The 21,219-nt window shown below is 38.2% G+C and overlaps 1 protein-coding gene across 2 annotated transcripts in view; it reads left to right on the forward strand.

Annotated features, from left to right (window-relative positions):
• Positions 1-21,219, forward strand: part of WASHC5 (WASH complex subunit 5) — a 59,511-nt gene that overhangs the window by 404 nt on the left and 37,888 nt on the right. For both annotated transcript variants that reach the window (XM_045561473.1, XM_045561474.1), the window contains exons 2-9: positions 6,226-6,535; positions 6,995-7,140; positions 7,787-7,871; positions 8,492-8,592; positions 10,975-11,167; positions 13,398-13,550; positions 14,812-14,925; positions 16,551-16,722. In XM_045561473.1, the coding sequence (XP_045417429.1) occupies positions 6,350-6,535; positions 6,995-7,140; positions 7,787-7,871; positions 8,492-8,592; positions 10,975-11,167; positions 13,398-13,550; positions 14,812-14,925; positions 16,551-16,722 (1,150 nt within the window). In that variant the 5' untranslated portion in view covers positions 6,226-6,349. The remainder of the gene's footprint in view (positions 1-6,225; positions 6,536-6,994; positions 7,141-7,786; positions 7,872-8,491; positions 8,593-10,974; positions 11,168-13,397; positions 13,551-14,811; positions 14,926-16,550; positions 16,723-21,219) is intronic.

Raw genomic sequence — 21,219 nt, forward strand, 5'->3', positions numbered from 1 at the left:
CCTTTAGGAAGCGAGGTTCAGCTGATCGGCCCCAAAGTGATCCTTCCAAGTTTCCGAGATCAGTGCTGTGTGGCGGTGGCTATTCCTCTATATTTATATTTCGAAAAAAATGTTACCTGGGTCCGCACAGGTATAATCGCACAGAAAGAAAAAAAGTCACAGAGCTAGTAATGGAACAGAGTCTCCTGATTCCAAGTTCATGGAGCACTTCCCAACATAGGTGAAGGGTAGTGAGGGAGAAGTTTTACTGCCTCTGCCCACAACAAGGGACACCTTCCCTAGTGGTCCTTCACCTGTCTTTCCTAGGATTCAGGAATTGGATTACAGTGATCAGGCTCAGTTCAGAACTTTTCTGGAAGAGAGATGCAGCTCACATTTATCTTGATCAACAACCATTATATTTTGTTCGTGATAATGGATTTGTGGAGCCCAAGTGCTTCCTTTATGGAACTGAGGTTTTGTGAAAGGATAAAAATAGATGTCTTCTTTTGCCCTCTCCAGTAGGGCAAACAGTGGTTTGTCCAGGACAATTTAATTTCCTTAAGAAATTTTGTTCTCTACTCTTTATGTAATTGGTGCAACGAAGCCATGCTTTATTCTTGAAAGCATGCTATCTTTTGAATAGGATTACTTCCCAAACTGAAAATCACAGTTACATACCAACTGCTTAAAACTGAATTTACCATCACGTTATAACTTGTAAAAGAAACTAGGGAAATCGAGTGGGATCTCTGGTTCCTTTTCATGCTGATAGTAATATAGCCTATGCTGAGAAAACTAGTCTTTGTGAGTTTTCTTCCTCCCTGGCAGCAAGAGAACCTCTGAAAGGATGTTTTAGTATAGCTACTTCTACAGTATTTACTTGGACTTCATTCTAGAGTAATTTTTTAAGACAAAACTGAGTCTTAACACCTGTTCAGCAACCTACCTTCCTCTTAGATCACTACGACATGATTAGACATCTTGAATGATGGTTCTTAGGTTCTGTTCCTCGGAGCCAGTTTCTCAGCCAACAAAGGCAGGTAATGTTGCTTTGCTTTAAGCTCTTTTCTCTAGGACCCATTGCCTGCACTATCTTGCTGTCCAAAATCTAGTAGCAGTTAGACCTGTTAATCACAGCTTGCCCTCCTCTCCTTGAGTCTAGCCTTTCATCCTACTGAGACCTTCTGGGTTAGTTTGCTGGTCTTCAGAGGACCTCAGAAGATGACTTATTTTGCCCATTAGCCATTATTTTCCCCTTTCCCTCTCTCATTTCCCAAGCCAGACCACATTAGTGCAGAAAATGAAATGAAATTATCTGAAATTCAGCCTGTTAAATATCAATGTGGTTTAACAAGCAGGCCTCACAGAGGAAGCTAAAAGGACTAGTTAATAATTTATACTTTAATGTGTATTATAGGATACTGTTATGAGAGAGAGTTTCTAGATAGCTATAGTGGCTTCTCAGCAATCTTTGCCCTTAGATCTAACCCACTCCACTTCCCCATGTCGATTTCTATCCCTTGCTCACTGTTTTCAGCCACTTCAGCCACCTTGCTATTCCTTAAGTATATCTAGCATATTCCTGCCCTGGGGCCTTCGCATTTACTTGTAACCTCTGCCTGGAATGCCATTCTCAGGATCATTATCTAATGCTGCATAACTACCCCAAAACCTAGTGGCTTAAGACAATAAATACTTACTATCTTACAATATCTATGGTCAGAAATCAGGGATATGGCTTAGCTGGCTGCCATTGGCTCAGGGACTAGGGAGATTGCTGTCAAGGGGCAGAGCTGCTATAGTCTTATCTGAAGGCTCAAGTGGGGTTGGAGGGATTCACTTTCAATCTCACTCAGATGGTTATTGGCAAGCCTCAGCTCCTTGTCACATGTGCTCCTCCCCAGGACTAGCAAACTATCAAGGGTACCCAAGAAGTTGGTCTTCTTGCAATCTAGTCTCAGAAGTAGTATCTTTCACTTCTGCTGCATTCTGTTCTTTAGAATGGAGTCAGTAAGTCAGCCACACTCAAGGAAAGAGCCTACGCAGGGCACGAATAACCGGGAGTCAGAGACCGTTGGGGACCATCTTAGAAACTGCCAACCATACCCAGATACCCTTGCCGCTTGCTCTGTCATTTCCTGCTAATCTCTGCTCAGATATCATCTAATCAGAGAGGCTTTCCTAAAGTACTCTATATTAACTAGCACATGCTCCATCTCTTCATCATGCTTTTCCTTCACAGCACTTATCACAGCCTGGTATATATTTGTTTATTATCTCTTTCCTACTCTGTGTCCTCAGATCTTAAAACAGTGCTTGGTACATAGTAGGTGCTAGGTAAATATTTGTTGAATGAATGAATTTGTATTATTATGAATGTTTTCACCAAGTAATCCAAAGCCCAATTAACAGTAGGTAAACCATAAAAACAACTCATTTATCAAGGATTACAGAAGTAGTTCCACAGTTGAATTGAATCAGCAGATCAGTAACATCAACAAAAGTTTAGATTCTCTCTATCCTTCCACACTACGGTCTTCAGGTTCTTGGCTTTCTTCCCCCAGACTTGTCACCTCATGGTCTCAAAGTGGCTACTGCAGCTCCAGGCATCACACGTTCATTGGACCACATTCAAAGGCTAGAAGCAGGGGAATACCTAGGGCAAAGAGAGAGATTTCTCTTCACATGCCTCTATCCTTTTAGCAGGAGGAAAAAAATATTTTCCAGAAGCCCCACCAGAATTTAGTTTTAAATATCATTGGTCAAAACTGGATCACATGTCTAACTCTGGCGTCAAAGGTGGCAGGAAAATAAGAATCTGACTACTTTGTCCTCTCCTGTAAGAAAGAAGAAGGAAAGTGGGAAATATTGTTGAGCAGCCAACAAACAGTTGTTGCCGCTACATCCCAGTAAATTAAGACCTTTCCAAATATTACATCAGTGATAGAGACTTCCAAAAGGAAAAAAGAAAAGCTTTAAGAGTTAGACAGAGCTTCTAGGTAATAAATAACTATATAGTAGATGGCCCATAATGTGAGTGAACTTTAAAAACATGTAACAAGCACTGAGGAGCATTTTGCCATGGCTGCAAAGGAAGCCCTCTCCCATCAAAAGTCTTTCTTTCTACATTCTGGTTTTATGTACAGTGAGGTCCTCATTATTTTATCATTCGTTATTAGAGTCATTAGAAGACCACATATGAATGTAGAAGTTGACACTGACATAAAGATTTTCAAGGTGTCATTCATTTTTCCAAAGGCCTCTGTCTCCCAATACATTTTTCAAATTATTATCTTTTGAAGTGTTAATTGTGTCATCATCTTTGTTGCCTTTTTCTTCTCTAATTGTTAATTAGGTCATCATTTGTCAACTTCATGGAAGCCCGAATCATTTTTCAGCTTCATGAAAGCCTGTGTCTTTCCCAATATTTGTACACTCACTTTGCATTGGTATTGCACTGTATTCACATAACATTAACAATTAAAAGATTGACTAACCCAAATAAGAATTCAACCTGGCTGGGTGCGGTGGCTCACGCCTGTAATCCTAACACTCTGGGAGGCAGAGGTGGGCAGATCGCTTGAGCTCAGGAGCTCAAGACCAGCCTGAGCAAGAGCGAGACCTGTCTCTACTATAAATAAAAAAAAAAATTTGCCAGCCATGGTGGTACACACCTGTAGTCCCAGCTACTCGGGAGGCTGAGGAAAGAGGGTTGCTTGAGCCCAGGAGTTTGAGGTTGCTGTGAGCTAGGCTGACACCATGGCACACTAGCCCGGGCAACAGAGGGAAACTCTGTCTCAGAAAAAAAAAAAAAAAGAATTCAACCTGGTAGATACTTGTGGAATTTTTTGAGTGAAGAGTAATTGTGTAAGTGGTTAGCTTATTAAAATTTTCCCAGTGGTATGGTTTTTTTTTTTTCTTTTCCTGTTTACTTAACTCCTGCCTCCCCTTCTCTTCCTGCTTCCACCTCCATCAACTCTTCTTCCTTTTATGTTTTTCTCTATTCATATTTGCATATGTAGGATTGTGTTTTTTTTAAGCAGGATCTTGCTATGTTACCCAAACTGGTCTCAAACTCCTGGCCTCAAGTGATCCTCCCACCTCAGTCTCCCAAGTAGCTAGGATTACAGATGTGAGTCACTGTGCCTGGCCTATAGGTTTTTAATTTTTATTTGCTTTATAAAATGGGAACATCCTATTCATATGTTTCTGCATCTTAATTTTTCCACTTAGTAGCTCTCAGAAATGCTCCAAGTTAACTAATAGAGCACTAATTCATTCTTGTTAACCTTGTTAATGGCTGGTTAAATTCCAGTTTCTTTACTGTTGAGCATTTACTTTATCCCTCCAATTTTTGTGATTACCAGCAGTGCTATAAGAAAAATCCTAGGACCTATATCCTTATATGTTGGTACTTATCTTAATATTTGTAGGGGATAGAATCCCAAGCATGAGATTGCTAGCTCAAAGAATATGTATTTTTAATTTCAGTAAATGTTGTAGGTTCACTTTACAAAAAGACTAATAGTTCACATTTCACCAGTAATATATTTCTCCAGGTCCTACCTAAAGCAAATATTATTCTTTTTAATCATTGCCGAAGTAATGCAAATAAAATGCTTTTTGATAGTTACTTTAATTCATGGTTACTTTACTGCTGGTGAGTTAAAGATCTTTTCATACAGTTGTTTGTCATTTGGATTAATCTTCATGAATTACCCCCTTTATATTCTTTGCCCATTTCTCTGTTGGGCTGTTAGCTCTCTCCTCATCAGCTGGTAAGATCCCTTTGCATGTTTTAGAAATCAACCCTTTGCCCTTCGCATTTCAAATCTGTCTTCCAAATCACTTACCATAGAAAAGTTTTTAAGTGTTATGTACTAAAATATGTCTTTCTTTGTAGCTTCTAAGTTTCCTTCTCTATCCCTGAATTCCTAAGAGATGCCATTTTACTAAAGATCACCCAATATAAGAAGAATACTTTTCCACCAGAAGACCTAGTAAAGGCCCCATACTGACAATCGAATGTGTGTTACACTTCTGATTTATCTTGACTACAGGCTTAAGCACTTTATCTCTTTCGCTGATTTTTTTCTTCAAGGCTTCTCTCTCCAACAGTATTGCAGGCAGCTAGAGGGGGCAGGGATCACCTCTTATATCCCTCATATTGTTAAAATATTTATGCACTCCTCATACTTGTCAATGCCAAGGAAAGAGTTCAGCACAGAGGATGCAAAGATAAATATTGTTAATTTCCTGTTGACTTGCTGTAGTTTTCCACAAGACCAGTCATTCTCTACTCTTGTAATGATTCTGGCTTCACATCAGAATCAACTGGGGAATTTCTTAAAAATAGAGATGCTTAGGGCTATCTCTAACCTACTTACCAGTACCTCTAAGATTCTAGGTGATTTTGTTATGTAGCCAGGCTTGAAAACCACTGTACTAGAAGGTGAGTTGCTTAAACATCTTCATATCCAGCCTGGCAGAGAGGTAGGTACTCAGCAAAGAATGGTTGAGTAAAGAAGATGAATCTTTGCCTTCAAGAATTTAAAAAATGAGCTATTATCAGTAATACTCTCCAGTATGCTAAGTGATCTAACTATCCTCAGGGTGCATTGGAATACAAGAGAAATGACTATTGCAATCTGCTAACAGTACTAGACACCTAAGTGCTGAATTATGTGAGACTTTTAGACCACTTTGATTTAGTATTTATAAATCATCTTCACAGAATTTTGTAGAACCTGGCATTTGTAATTTTGAAAGGAATCTTGGACATGTTTATACCTTAAGCCTGCAATTGTATTAATACTTCTAGGAAATAATGGGGCAAATGCCTCAAAATGATCTACAGGGATGTATCTATGAGCTCTATTTATAGTGCTTACAATTATTTCCTAATGTATCAAATAGCAGGGGGTAGCTTATACAATTAGGCTGTGTTGGAACCGTACGTGCCCAAAGGTTCCTTTTCCCCGGCTCAGAGATGAGCTATATCATATCATTTCTCATGAGGAGAAGTGACTAAAGGGTTGAAGAAGAGGCCAAGAGTGTTAATCCAGCAAAATCTCTCTACATGGAAAACGTGAAGAGTGAATAATAAGTGCCCTTCTCCCATATCATAACTCATTATCTGTTATATTTTTAGTGAGCTTGGGAGAAAAATACTATGTGTTTTATATGGGTATACACATACTTCCTTAAAAAATGGAGATTTTCACACTTTCTTTTTGGATGCAGGTTCTTTAATGGAGCAGCCAATCTGCCTGCAGATCTGGTTTCATCTAATGATCTGCAGACACCAGCTCTGAAGCCAGTTAATCGTTCCCCCTGTCCAGGTGCACGGTAGTTGGTCATCTTCACGATGTTGGACTTTCTGGCTGAGAACAACCTCTGTGGCCAGGCAATCCTGAGGATTGTTTCCTGTGGCAATGCCATCATTGCTGAACTTTTGAGGCTTTCTGAGTTTATTCCTGCTGTGTTCAGGTTAAAAGACCGAGCAGATCAACAGAAATACGGAGATATCATATTTGATTTCAGCTATTTTAAGGTAATCTCCCTCTATAGCATTTTTCTTGTTGCCTTTTCTACAAAAGCATGTTTTCTCTGGAAGCCAGGAGACTCTAAGAGGTTAAGTAATTATGGGAAAAGAGTTAAAGAGAAAAGCTTTTGAGCCAAATTTAGTATGAGCTACTAACTTGTAAATAAGATAAATGTATTACTTGGAAGCCCTAACACAATCTAATCAGATTTTTAAGAGACAACTTTGGTATGATGTATGTCACATCAAAATGCCCCACGCCTAAAAGCATGCTAATCTTGGTTGCAATTACAATTCATTTCTCTAAAAAGGGATTTTATAGCTAGGCTTCTGTTATCTTCATTACTTTCTGTTGCTCTGCTTTAAATTTTTGATATTTAAGAACAAATTTTTAAAAGACTATTTAGAAATTGTTGCCAAAAGGTATGCTCATATTGATGTTTCACATAAATGTGTTTTTCTTCTTAGGGTCCAGAGTTATGGGAAAGCAAACTGGAAGCTAAGCCAGAGCTACAGGATTTAGATGAAGAATTTCGTGAAAACAACATAGAAATTGTGACCAGATTTTATTTAGCATTTCAAAGTGTGCATAAATATATTGTAGACTTAAACAGGTATTCATTAATTTAGTAATAGCTTATTCTGATAGTAAATAATGGAGAGGAAGAAGGGATACACAAGGACGTGTAAATCCTTGTGAGTTAGTATGAGATGTCCTGCTCTGTACCATACATAATTCTCTTTTCCTTCCTACAGCACTGGTCGTCTTAGGCATTTTAGAGTTTTAGTATAATTTCCTGTTCTTGTAAAGTATCAAAATAAACTTAGTTCATATTAAGTCATATAGCTTTCAATTCTATAGTTCATGATCATGTTCTAGTGTATTATATGTCAAAGTGAAAGAAAGGAACTTATTTTTGTAGTTAACTTTCTCTTCTATAGTTCTTAAGAATTCATTAGTCATTAACTTTTAAACTAGCTATTCCATGTTCTTGTGCCTTGACTCCCTAGATACTCACAATTCATAAATCAAGACTAGGGAGTATTGCTTTTACTTGGAATAGCCATAAATTCCAACCTATGACCCTAAATCACTAGGATATAACTCATAAGACTATTCTTAAGAGCATGAAGGACCACGAACTAGTTGAAAGCCAGAATGCCTCCTGTCCTGCCTTGTCTTTTTAAAATGTTTCCTTCTTCAAAGATGTTAAAGTTTCCATTATAAATGAATAACTTGCTCTGGGTTTTCATTTCTAGATATCTAGATGATCTCAATGAAGGTGTTTATATTCAGCAAACCTTAGAATCTGTGCTTCTCAATGAAGATGGAAAACAACTTCTAGTAAGTGATAGTGACCATTTAAAACAGAAATTCAAGAATATCAAACTTAGCATCATTTTTTTCCCTATAAGTCACAAATATATACAGAGTACCAGACTTTAAAGAGAAGAAAAATAAGCTGACAATTATCTTCTAACCAGCAGGTCCGTATCTGAGTTCAGAACATAGTAGACTTTGAACAAAATTACAAGTGAATAAAAGATTATGTGGAGGTTATGAGCTTCCTTGGTGTGAGAATTCTGTCTGCTTTACTTTTTGCATCCCAGCCATCTAGTCTGGTACCTAGTACATAGTGACCACTTAGGAAATGTTACTGAATAAGTCAATGCCTTTAAAATGAAGAGGTATTCATAATATTGCGATGCTATTTTGGTGTCCCACGCAAAATATCAAAAATAGACCAACTGAAAGATAATCATTATGAATTAAAATTTATTTCACATAAACTTTTCAAAGCCCATTCTGCACAGAAGGTGAAAGCCCTTTGGAGAAAACCTACATTTTCCTTGAAATATAAAGATTTTAGGAGAAATGTGAGCAAAGTTATCTTTTTAACCATCATCAACTCAGTAAGACTATATAATCCTGTGAGTTTTGTTACTGTCCTTTTCTCTTCATAGTGTGAAGCACTGTACTTGTATGGAGTTATGCTACTGGTCATCGACCAAAAGATTGAAGGAGAAGTCAGAGAGAGAATGCTGGTTTCTTACTATCGATACAGGTATTTCTGGTCTAGGGCTGCACACTCCCAAAGCACTCTTACTGGTAAAATGCAGTGTGTGTTACCATACTACTTCTATTGTGAACAACAGCAATATAATATTGAAAATGAAAGTATAAGATTATTGGCCAAGCATGGTAGCTCATGCCTATAATCCCAGCATTTTGGCAGGCCCAGACAGGAGAATAGCTTGAGCCCAGGAATTCAAGAACAGCCTGGGCAACACAGCAAGACCCTGTCTTTACAAAAAAATTTTTAAAAATTAGCCAGGCTTGGTGACATATACCTATAGTCCCACCTACTCAGGAGGCTAAGGCAGGAGGATAGCTTAAGCCCAGGAGTTAGAGGTTGCAGTGAGCTATGATCATGCTACTGAACTCCAGCCTAGGCAGCAGAGTGAGACCCTGTCTCTAAAAAAAAAAAAGTGTATGATTCTTGTCTCTTCTGAACATATTGTAGGAATATAACAATTATTCCAAACTATATGTTTTGAAATGATATATAATTTGGAAGAATGATATATTTATAAATTTTATATAAACCATATAACCTATATATTATATATAAAATACCCTATATACTATAGATTATTAGAGATGTAGATTATGATGTTCATGATGATAACTCAGTTTAAAAAAAAGGGAATCTGAATTCTGAATTTTCTTTACCTTCCGGATAAATTTCAAGGAATTCTGGAAATCTAATGAACATTATTTTTGGCTTTTGTTTTTAAGTTTTCAAATATTACTCCTTGGCCGATACAAGGAAATGAATGAACTCTTTGTTGTCCTGGTTAGTTTGATGACTTTGAAAAGTTATCATTCAGGGTTAGATTCAAAGTAAATTCTCCCCCATACATATATAGAAACAAAAACAAAATAAACAACAGCAAACACCACAATCATATGTTGTATATATCTATATAGAGCTGTTATTCTTCAAGAAGTAGGGTCTTGAAAACAGGAGCCACCTTAACCAACTCTTTAATTCTAGTAACTAGCATGGAGGTTTTCAGTCTGTCGAATGAATGAGCCAAAAAGTATTAATAGATACAAGATCAATGTCAGAAATGGTCAAGATTCAGGGAAGAAACAGTTGAAAAGCAGGCATCAGAAACTTGAGCTACAATATGAGAAGAATAATTAACGTTTACAAACTTATAAATTAGGACAAAATAAATATGGCAAGAAAGGCAGACCCTCAACACAGAGGCAATTATTTAGGGACGTCTTATTTCTAGTAACACCTGGTACTGTCTCCTCAGCAGTAAATTAATCTTTGTCTCCTTTATCAGCGTGTGAAAGGAATAATCTGCCAGCATGCATCGTTCATTCACATCACTTTGATTGTTCGTTCACATAGCACCCATGTTTTTAAAAAAGGAAATTTGAATGGGCTTGCCTATATTTCTGAAAGTACTTAGAAAAACAAAAACAATAAATAATGTAAAGAAGAAGGAAAAAATGTTTGCTTATCAGGCCGAGTTTTCAAAATCTGACTTTGTCCCTTTAGGTACAACAACTAATTCATGTTAGAATGTGAGCATTCATTACTGCAGTGACACTGAACAATTGCACATCAGAGTTGTGGTCAAAGAAATTCTTACATCAAATAGGAGGTCATCTCTAAGTCTAAGATTTGCCGAATCTAGTTTATTTTTTTCAGAGCTTGCTACCCACCCTGAAAATCACAGATGTTTTTATTAGATCTCTGTAGAAGCAGCAGCTTGCCTAGAAAAACTAGTTAGAATATATCCAACTTTAAATTGACATAATTTGTTTTTAATTAATTTTTTAATTTGTGAAACATTGGTTCAGGTTCACATTCTTTATAATTTTGAAATTCAAAGAGCTCTGAAAAAATATACATATGCGGGTACATACACATGCACATGCACATAGTGACCTATTTGGCAGCAAAATGTGATCTAACCTGAAATCATTTGGAGTCAAAACTTGCCCGGAACAGATGTGAGGCTATATATTCTTTAATTATCTCACTTTTGTGAATATTTATAAATTTTACTCCAGAATTATTAACCTGTGTTGATCATAGAATGCCAACTAAGACCCTGCTGGAGTACTATATTGTATATGATCTACGTTCCATATAACCGTCTTGTATTTGAAAAATGCTGTATTCTGAAACAAATCCAGCCCCAAGGAGTTTGGAAAAGGGGTTGTGGACCTTTACGTGGAATCTTCTTCTAAACAGGCTTTCAAAAATATAATTTGAATCTGAAGGATACAGATGGACCTATGCTCATGTCTAAAATTATATAAGAACAAATTATAATGGGATTCTTCTGCTTTATTGGACTTCTGAGTTTCTAATGTATTCAGTTTGTGTGGCCCTTTATTTCCCATCATGAACCTGACTCAGTGCTGCTCGATCTTCTGCTGATTCAAATATGGATGATATTTGTAAGCTGCTTCGAAGTACAGGTTATTCCAGCCAACCAGGAGCCAAAAGACCGCCCAACTATCCCGAGAGCTATTTCCAGAGAGTGCCCATCAATGAATCCTTCATCAGCATGGTCATTGGTCGCCTAAGATCTGATGATATTTACAACCAGGTAGGAATTAAATTGATTAAATTCTTAATAGTTTAACAGACTAATTTCACTTTCCTTCTCAATTACGTTTTTCCTTCCTTCTTTCCCAAAAGAGTAAAACCAGATAGAAACTATGTTTTACAACCTTTTGAGCTGTGGTCCAAGATGATAGAAGAAAAGGGGATATTAATTTTGGCAGAATTAGAGATTTCAGGCAAGCTTTTAGTCATTCATTCAAGAAATAGTCGTTGAGTGTGTGTTAGGTGCCCATTCTTGTGCCAGGTGCAGGAGATCCGTCACTGAAGAAGGCAGGCTATGTCCCTACCCATACTGAACTCGTAGCTTATGAAAGGAGACAGACAACTGAAGGGATTACAGCAAAGCAAGATGAACATTGCCTTAGGGGAAGCACAGGGTGCCACTGAAGCAAGGTCACAACAGGTGACAAAAGGGAATGTAAGGGAGGTCCAGGCAAAGGAGGCAGCCTGAGCAGAGCTTTAAAGGTCCTACAGCATTTGAAAGTGATCTTCCTTGCCAGTATGTGTGCTGTTCACTTACTTAAAAGAATACTGGAGAAAATGACCATTTGACTTCATTGTTCTGAAGAAAACATAATTTTATGTTTTATATATATATATTTTTATTACTATAAAAGACTGAAGAGTTGGGCCTGTCGTAACTGTGGCTATCATTTATCACAGAAGAAAACTGCTCTGTACAGTTCTTTAGGTAGCCTGTTGGTTTTTTGTGTGAATATGTCAAGTATAAATAAGAAGTTTTTGGTTTTGGTTTTTTCTAAGACAACTCAAAATCAGAAGCTACCTGCAGAGACCAGGTCTCCATGATATTTGTTGCCATTCATTGAGAATTTAATCTAAACCAGCCTCATAGGAGGTTTTTTTCATATACCATTTTCTCTGTTCCTCACACCAATCCTGCAAAGCAGATGGCATTGTCCCCACGTTGCTGTTGAGAAAAGTAAGATTTGGGGAGCTTAGATAATTTTCGCAAGGCCTCATTCCTAGATAGCAGAACCATCACTTGAATTCCATCTGTGTGCATTCACAGTCCATCCTGTTTCCTCACTGCCTGTGAACCTCCTATCTCACCATTCTGCCTCTTACTCAGTCCATTTTGTCCATGTCTTTCTTAAGGCAATGTGTTTCCGTTTTCTCCTTGCCCCATGACTTTCATTAACACAGGGGTTAAGCTGTGGTTCTTCTGTGTGTCCACCCCACTCTCTGTCCTGCACCTCCCCCATCCCTGGTCATGGCTGATGGATCAGATTTTCTGTCTCTAGATAATTTGGAATTGGGCCTCAGAAATGGTTTCTAGATTGGGGTTTACCCACAATGTGCAAAATTTGGAGTTTTAGGGCAGCCTTGTTCTGCCATGTATCTGGAGAGTAGTCTGGAGAGAGAGAGAGAAAAAAATTGGGCAGACAAGTTGAGGGGAGGAGGGAAGACATTCTGGTTCACAGCCCCAGGCTCTTCCCGTGTCCTGGACACATTCCTGCCTGCAGATTCCATGTGATATTGCTGTGTCTGTCCTGATAATTTCTCCGCTTTCTGCTCAATGGTAGTTCAAGGTGATATGTGCTATGTGCAGCCAGTGATTTCCTAGTACATGAAGGGATGAAATTCTCAGGAACATCAGCATTTAAAAGACAGAAGAGGACTCAGCAAAGCAGAATGAGGAGAGAGAGTGGTATATTCAGGAAACCAGAGGAGAAGAGAATTTTGCTCCTCAGAGAATTTAAGTGAGAGTTGTAAAAAGAACCCATTGAATTGGGTGATTGTAAAGTCATGAGTGCTCTTAGGAAATTCCACTGGGATGATGGTGGAGGTCAAATTTCAGTGAATTGAATAATAAACAGAAAGTGAGAAAATAGCAACAGTGAGTAGAGTCTGTCAGTCTAAGGGATTGTCTGTGATGGGAAAGACACAGAAATGGACAAAAAATGGGAGACTCAGGTTTAGGAGGTAGGAATTTTTCTTTTTTTAAGGAAAAGACTTAGAATTATAACAGAGTCAAGGGCTAAAAGAAAAAGAATGTTGTGGGTTTAGGGATAAGAAGGAAGACCATGGTGACCAGTCCCACAGTCTGAGAATTGCTTCCTTTGTCCAGGATCTTGAAAGGTGACGGGAGTCTGAGAAACCAATGTGTGCTAGAACTAGATAATTTGGTTAGAGCATGTATACGTTCTAATGTTACCAACAGCTTCCTCTGGGGTGTCATCTCTATATTGCAGGTCTCAGCATACCCTTTGCCGGAGCATCGCAGCACGGCCCTGGCAAATCAAGCTGCCATGCTGTACGTCATTCTCTACTTTGAACCTTCCATTCTTCACACCCATCAAGCAAAAATGAGAGAGATAGTGGATAAATACTTTCCAGATAATTGGGCAAGTATTATTGGGTTTTGTTTTTTTTTTCCCCTCCTCTATGGTAAATTTGTTAGAGAACTAATTTCCCATTCTTTTGGCCTTTAACTCAGAGGTCATAATGTTGGAAATAATGAGATATAAAATCACTTAAGTAAAATGATTCTAAGTGTGTTAAGAATTTTATAAACCATAACATGAAGGATTAAATCAGTCAGTAAAATTTCTTGAAGAACCCATTAGTCTTTTTTTAAATGAATACTCTCAAGGTAAAAAATATATATATATTAAAATGTATCTTCCTTTAGCTACTGAGATTGCACCTAAGTTATATAAGGATTTCTTTATTTTTCTATTTTATGAATCTAAACTAGTAAAATTCATATAATTTGTCATTTGTGAATAAGAATTTCACTATTATAGGAAGTTTTATCTATAAGCTAACTGTGATAGGCCTATTAAGTTTTATGTTACTGCAAGGATATGCTTGTAACTTTTTAAACATTGTTTCACTTAATATTAATTCCTAAAGGAATAAAACTTACTTCATACTGAATACATATGAAATGTTTTCTTTGCACAAAGAGGTTTTAACAAAATGCAGTGAATTGGATCATATTCTCAGGTAGCAGATTTTGTTCCACATCTTACCAGCTATTGAATCACATTAACTATCTGTCATGAGGGACCTTCAACTTACTAGTAGTGTGAAAATAGCCTACGTTAAGAGGTGATTTCTAGCCAATTATGAATCATATTCATGAACTTGGAGTTAAGCAACCAAGAGGACAACTCTGATAGTCTGGCTTCATGTTCCCAAGCTTAATAAAGAAGTTTTGACCATAATACTATAACTAAAGACATATGGAGTATTAAGGAAGATAAAAATCTAATGATGCCTGTAAGATACACACCAAAAAAAAAAAAAAAAAAAACCACCCTGGCACACTGAAAATAAAGGGATTTTTAAAAAGATATGCCAGGCAAATGCCAACCAATAAAAACTAGTGAGAAAATATCAGTGTCACACAATAAGAGAATTTTAAAGAAAAACATGAATAGGTATAAAGAGGGATCACATATAATATTAAAAGGAATAATCCACCAAGGTGAATTAACAATTAGAAACGCCTATATGTTTAGAAAGTCTTGGTTTTTCATTAGAATGGAGTTTGAACTTGAAGGAGTGGGCTGTGTCTTCTATAACTTTTTATGTACCCCACCCCTTTCCTTGAAGTGAGTAGGTATTTCACAAATACTAAATGAATGTTTCCTTTTTCAGGTAATTAGTATTTACATGGGGATCACAGTTAATCTAGCAGATGCTTGGGAACCATACAAAGCTGCAAAAACTGCTTTAAACAATACCCTGGACCTTTCAAATGTCAGAGAACAGGTAGGTACTGTCTAATCAGGAAAGATTCTCTAATAACTGCAAGCCCTGGTATATGAAGTAGGAAATGAGCTAAGTAGATTTCCCAAGGAATTTGGAAGATATTTACATGGGCATTTTAATTTGGAAGATATTTACATGGGCGATGATTAATGAAAGGTAAATGTTGTGTATTAGAATAAGATAGATAATTGTAGGTTTTTAACTTATATGCTATACTTTTTTGTTTGTTTGTTTTGAGACAGAGTCTCACTCTGTCACCCGGGGTAGAGTACAGTGGTGTCATCATAGCTCACTGCAAATTCAAACTCCTGGCCTTAAACAATCCTTCTGCCTCGGCCTCCCAGAGTGCTAAGATTTTCGGCGAGAGCCACCACGCCTGGCCTAACTTATATGCTATATATAAATTGAAGACTAGGGTCCTAAGGAAGATTCAGTTTCCTAAGAGAAATCACTGTGACATATACCCCAATTGACTGTTTACTCTTGCTTTAAAGATCATGTCCTTATGGATAGAGCTGGTTTTACCAGCAGCTGGAATTAATATGTGTTTATCAGTAGGATGAGTGCTGAAGATGGTAACTGGGTGTAGATAATATGTCCTGTCATTGTAATTTAAATTCATCATTTCTGATGTGCTAAATAAGCAATAAGACTATAGACTGAAGACATTCATCTTAAAATTTAAATGGCTATGTTCTGTCTCTTTGATAAGAACACAAAGCAGAAGGAAATATCTGAGTAAAAAGAAGAATAAAGATAAAATCTTTTTATTGGGAGCATACTTCATATTTCCAAACAATATGTTCTTCATCCTGGCTGGGTTATTGAGTTTTCTGTGTGGGTAAAACAATATTGACTCAAAAAACTTCAACATGTTTTATTCAAATAAATTGAATTCCATAAATAATGCACAAAATAATTTCAATGTTGGCATATCTCCTAGAAATATATTAGAGAAAGTAATACTTACTGATATCAGAGTATTAATTTTTCATTACTATAATTCCTTTCCAAAATTGCATTTTCTCATTTGTGACATTTTAAGATGTTTCTTGATACCATAGTTTCAAACTAACTTGACTAGGTTAATGATGTTTGATGTTTGACTCTTGCTTTAGTAAAACAGAATGACCAAATTCCAAAAGGCTGGTTTGAAAATCCAAATTTGATTTTTTTTGTTAAGCTTTCATGTGCCTTTAGTAGTCTCATCTTTTGAGTGCCTCTGCTCTGTCCTGCCTCCTCTGTCAACAGTGTTAGCAAGAACAGGCAATTTAGCTTCTTTCTTTATGTTTCTTTTCTATCCAAGTTAAGAAAAGAAGGGATCTGAGGAACCACCTGGTCCAGTTCTCCATTTGACATTTGAAGAAAACGATACATGGAGGTTAAACTGAAAGTCACACCAGTGTTTAATCACAGCCAGAACTAAGATTTAGTCTCAGAATTCTAAGTCCAATGCTCTTTTCAAATATGTCCAGTAGGCCAGTTGTTCTTGAGCCTTATAACTATAGTCCATATGTTACTCATCTTATAGGAATGTTATTATTTGTCAAGAGAGTCATTCAAATGTGATTCATTTTCAAGGTAAGTAATTTTTTTAAATGTAAATCATTTTTTTATTTTCAAAGGCAAGCAGATATGCTACTGTCAGTGAAAGAGTACACGCTCAAGTGCAGCAGTTTCTGAAAGAAGGTTATTTAAGGGAGGAAATGGTTCTGGACAATATCCCAAGGCTTCTGAACTGCCTGAGAGACTGCAACGTTGCCATCCGATGGCTGATGCTTCACACAGCAGACTCGGGTAATGCACAAAAGCGGTGGCTGTTTCTACCGTTCCGTATAAAGGCTTTCAGAATTAAGACCTACTTCATGATGCAAAGTTGTTTAGCAGGGAAAGAGCCCTTGGATGAAAATCAAGTTGCTTTTTTTTAGTCATTTTTGTGTCAACATGGATACATCAATAGCTCACCTGAACAGCTCTCCCCTGGCAGGTACTGTTAATTGCTGGGGAATAAGAGGACGTTTAGCTCCCATGTTCAAGGAACTTGTCACTGATCAGATTGGAGAAATCAGATATATATGTACAAAAAGTGTAACTGCAGATCTGTGGTAGACAGAATGCCTCCCACCACCACCCCCCACAAGATGTTCATGTTCCAATCTCTGGAACCTGTTATATTACATTATAATATGCTATATATAATAATATATTATAATAATGTTATATTACATTAAAAGGGGGGATTAAGGTGGCAACTTGGCTGACGTTAAAGTAAGGAGATGGTCCTGGATTATCCCAGTGGACCCAATGTGATCCTAAGGTTCTTATATCAGGAAGAGGGAAGCAGAAGAGTCAGAACCAGAGAGATGGCATCATGAAAAAGACTGGTCCAGCCACTGCTGGCTCTAAAGATGGAAGAGGTCACAAGCCAAGGAACACAGGCAGCCTTTAGGGCTGAAAAAGGGAAGAACTGATTCTCCCCTAGACTCTGCAGAAGAAGCCCAGCTCAGCTGACGCCTCGATTTTAGCCCAGTGAGCCCATTTCAGATTTCTCACTTCTTGAACCGTAAGAGAATAAATTTTGTATTGTTTTAAGCCTCTAATTTTGTGGTAATTTGTTAGAGCAGCCCTAGGAAACTAATCCAAGTTCCAAGGCAGTAATAAGAGCCAGGTGTGTCAAACAGACAGTTGGGGATTTCAGTCCAGAGTAAGGAGAGAGACATTGCTTGGGTGCCGGAGCAGAGGAGGTCAGGAAGGCTCCATACAGGAGGCAGAGCTACCCAGGCCATTGATAAAGCTTTGAAGCAAAAACTGGGAGAAATTCTTGGCTACAAAAATGATGGAATAAACGGTATGATTTTGAAAGTACAGAAAAATGTACAAGTCCACTGAGTTGACAACCTGGCTGGACCAGAGTGCTTATGTAGGGTAGATTGGGTCTTAACCTTTTCTGGATCATAGTCTTTGAGACCTTCTATCCACACAAAGTTTGGCCATCAAGTTCAGAAGCCTCACAGCTTGTGTAAAATGCTTTCACAGGGTCCATGAGCTATGACTCTAAATCCCTTGCTTTGATCATAGAAAAGTGAGTAAGTTGAACTAACACTTGTGAGCTTGTTCAGAGTTGGCACAGTTCCTTATAGTTAGTAAATGGTTGATCAATTCAGTAACTAATGTATCCAGGGCTACATACCCCTGGATAAGCAGTTACTTTTCCCACGTGTGACTCAACCAGATAGACCAATCATTGTTTCTGTAAATTATGACCCTGTGCAGTCAGGTCAAACAATCGCCAAGCACCAAAATGAAAAATCGATGTGGTGGCTGATGATAAAATGAAGAGTTGTGTCATTCAGCAGCCCTGTAAAGCCATCTGCTTTTTGTTTTTCACTCAACAAATTTTTCTTGAGGGCCTACGCTGAGACAGGCACTGCTTTCAACACTTCTTGTTTTTTCAATTAAGGCTGTGCCTCTAGAAAAGAACTGTGCATACCAGGTTATTCTGTAGCCTCCTCGGTAACATGGTGGCCCTTGGCTCACAACTCTTGCAGCCAAGATGACTTCACAGGCCCTCTTAGCGCCATCTGTTTTCACTTCCTGTGATCGTCCACAGTGGAAACACAATTTGGACTTCCTTGTCCTTGTATCTTTGAAAACGTGTAGAATTTCTCCTCAGCCTTCTCCCCAGCTTCTTAAACCTTTCTCACCGAGTGTTGCTGTCTAGTTTTTTTCATCCTTTTGTTTGTTGGTTTAGATCTATTTACAGTTTACCCACAGTATGACTACCATGGCTAAAAGTCTTTAATCATCTAATCTGTTTTTAATTAGTTGAGTTTATCTTTTATATAAATTCCAGTTCTAATTTGAGGTTTTTACTGTGTTGACTCAGCTTATAATCTTTACCCAAAGTCTTACACTCACAAGCATATAAATATCTCAGGCCCTCATTTCATCCTATTATATCATAAAACCAACTGTGGTTTTCCAGTGACTCAACCTCATCTTTATTTTCTGGGTGACTCTCCCTGACAGCTGTGCCTGTGTTCTGGAAGCCAGCAGTCTCCTGAATTTGCACCCATGTCAGGGACAGCCTCGGTTTGCCAGAGGTCTGTGATTTTATCATCAGCCACCACATCTGTTTTTCATTTTTGTGCTTGGCAGTTGTTTGACCTGATTGCACAGGATCATAATTTGCAGGAAACAAATGAGTGGCCTATCTGGTTGAGTCACACGTGGGAAATGTAACTGCTTATTTAGCTTTTATGGTGCTACACTCATGGGGTACAGAAAGGCAGGCATACACTCATCTCACCTCCTATGAACTTGCTGAAGGCATTTCACCCAGGCTTAGGATGCTTCTGCAGTGCCTTACAGATGTTGAAGAAACAGCCTGGGAGGCAACATTGGATAAGAAAGGCTGGCCGACTACTGAGGTCTGACCCCGAGATTATCATGGTTCTAGGATCTAGTCCCACACTTCTCTGGGCCTGAATTCTTAAGGGTGAGATCTGAGAGAGATGATCAGGCCCTGAGAACACTGGAACCAAGCTTGGTTTATACCATGGAGCTAAATGTTAATGCACATTGAGAAATACAGAGTATTTGTCCAACAACTGAGATACCTATGTTCCCTATCCAAAAATGACAGCAAATTAATATCAGATTTCTTTTTGAATTAGAATTAATATAAAGACAAGTAGAACTCCGTCTGAGTTTATGTGGTTTTTGTTTATTAGGCAAATATGAAGCTGAATAAATTCTCTTTCTATAATCAGTGTCACCAATTCCAAAATATTTCTTCCCAGGTAGTTCTGGAGAATGCACAAGAAACCAGAACTCTGTCATTTCCCATGAAAACTGAGGCCCTTTTCCAGGTTGTCACAAGTCTCCTGATGGAGTAACTTAGAAATGAATATATAAAATGGTATTCCAGGCTGGGCGCAGTGGCTCAGACCTGTAATCCTAGCACTCTGGGAGGCCGAGGCGGGTGGATCACTTGAAGTCAGGAGTTCAAGACCAGCCTGAGCAAGAGCGAGACCCCATCTGTACTAAAAATAGAAAGAAATTGTCTGGCCAACTAAAAATATATAAAGAAAAAATTAGCCGGGCATGGTGACACATGCCTGTAGTCCCTGCTACTTGGGAGGCTGAGGCAGAAGGATTGCTTAAGCCCAGGAGTTTGAGGTTGCCGTGAGCTAGGGTGACGCCACAGCACTCACTGTAGCCCGGGCAACAGAGCGAGACTCCGTCCCAAAAATAAAAAAAGAAAGAAAGAAAAAAAAAAGGAAAATGGTATTCCATAGGCTACACCATAACTGAAGTAGCAGAAACACCCATGACATAGGCTCATACAACATGATCATTTTGTGCATCCAGACAGCCTGAGATGTTGGTCGGGAGAAGGCTAGGAAAGCAGGAGTGTGCATGTGTAATACAAGTACAGCTACCTCAGACCTTGTATAATACCTTATGCAGCTGTGAACATTTTTGCAATGTTGTCTTAGAGTTTTTATTTTTACTTTATTTGCAGCCTAGACAGCTATCTCAGTCCATTTTCTGCTGCTATAATAGAATATCACAGACTAGGTAATTTATAGAGAAAAGATGTTTATTAGGCTCATGGTTCTGGAGGCCAGGAAGTCCAAGAGCATGATGCCAGCATCTGCTGAGGGTCAGCCCATAGTGGATAAGTGGAAGGGTGAGAAAGCATGTATGAGAGAGCTCACTTATAACAAAGCCACTCCTGCTATAACTAACTCACTCCTGAGATAGTTGAATTAATCTGTTCATGAGGGCAGAACCCTCATGACCCAATCACCTCCCAAAGGCCCCACCTCTTAACACTGCTCAAAGGCAACCAAGTTTCCAACACATGAACTTTTGGGAGACACATTCAAACTATAGGAACAGCTTTAACTTTTAAGTATTTTTGCCTTCCCCTACTTTCTTATTCTTTCTGAGATAAATAATTAGCCCTTAAACCAATATCAGCAAATATCAATATTTTTTATTGTATACATTTCTATTAACTTATTGTTTAGCTTGGTAGCTGACAGGCTAAGCTGAGAATCAGGACATCTGGTGATTAACCCTGGATCAATCACTGTCTAATTTTGTGACTTTGGCCTAGGTGGTGGAAGCTCTCTGTGCCTGGGTAGTGGATAGTTTAGAAATTTCTAAGTGCCTGCCATGCCCTCAGGCCTTTACAAGGAACAGGATGGCCACAGGTCTGGTTCTTCTTATTTGGAGGGGCCATGTCTTTGTGTGGGTAATCCTTCTTCCCTCTCGGTCAGGCAG

This window comes from Lemur catta, chromosome 9 (genome assembly GCF_020740605.2).
Source record: "Lemur catta isolate mLemCat1 chromosome 9, mLemCat1.pri, whole genome shotgun sequence".
In the NCBI taxonomy this organism is placed as follows: Eukaryota; Metazoa; Chordata; class Mammalia; order Primates; family Lemuridae; genus Lemur; species Lemur catta.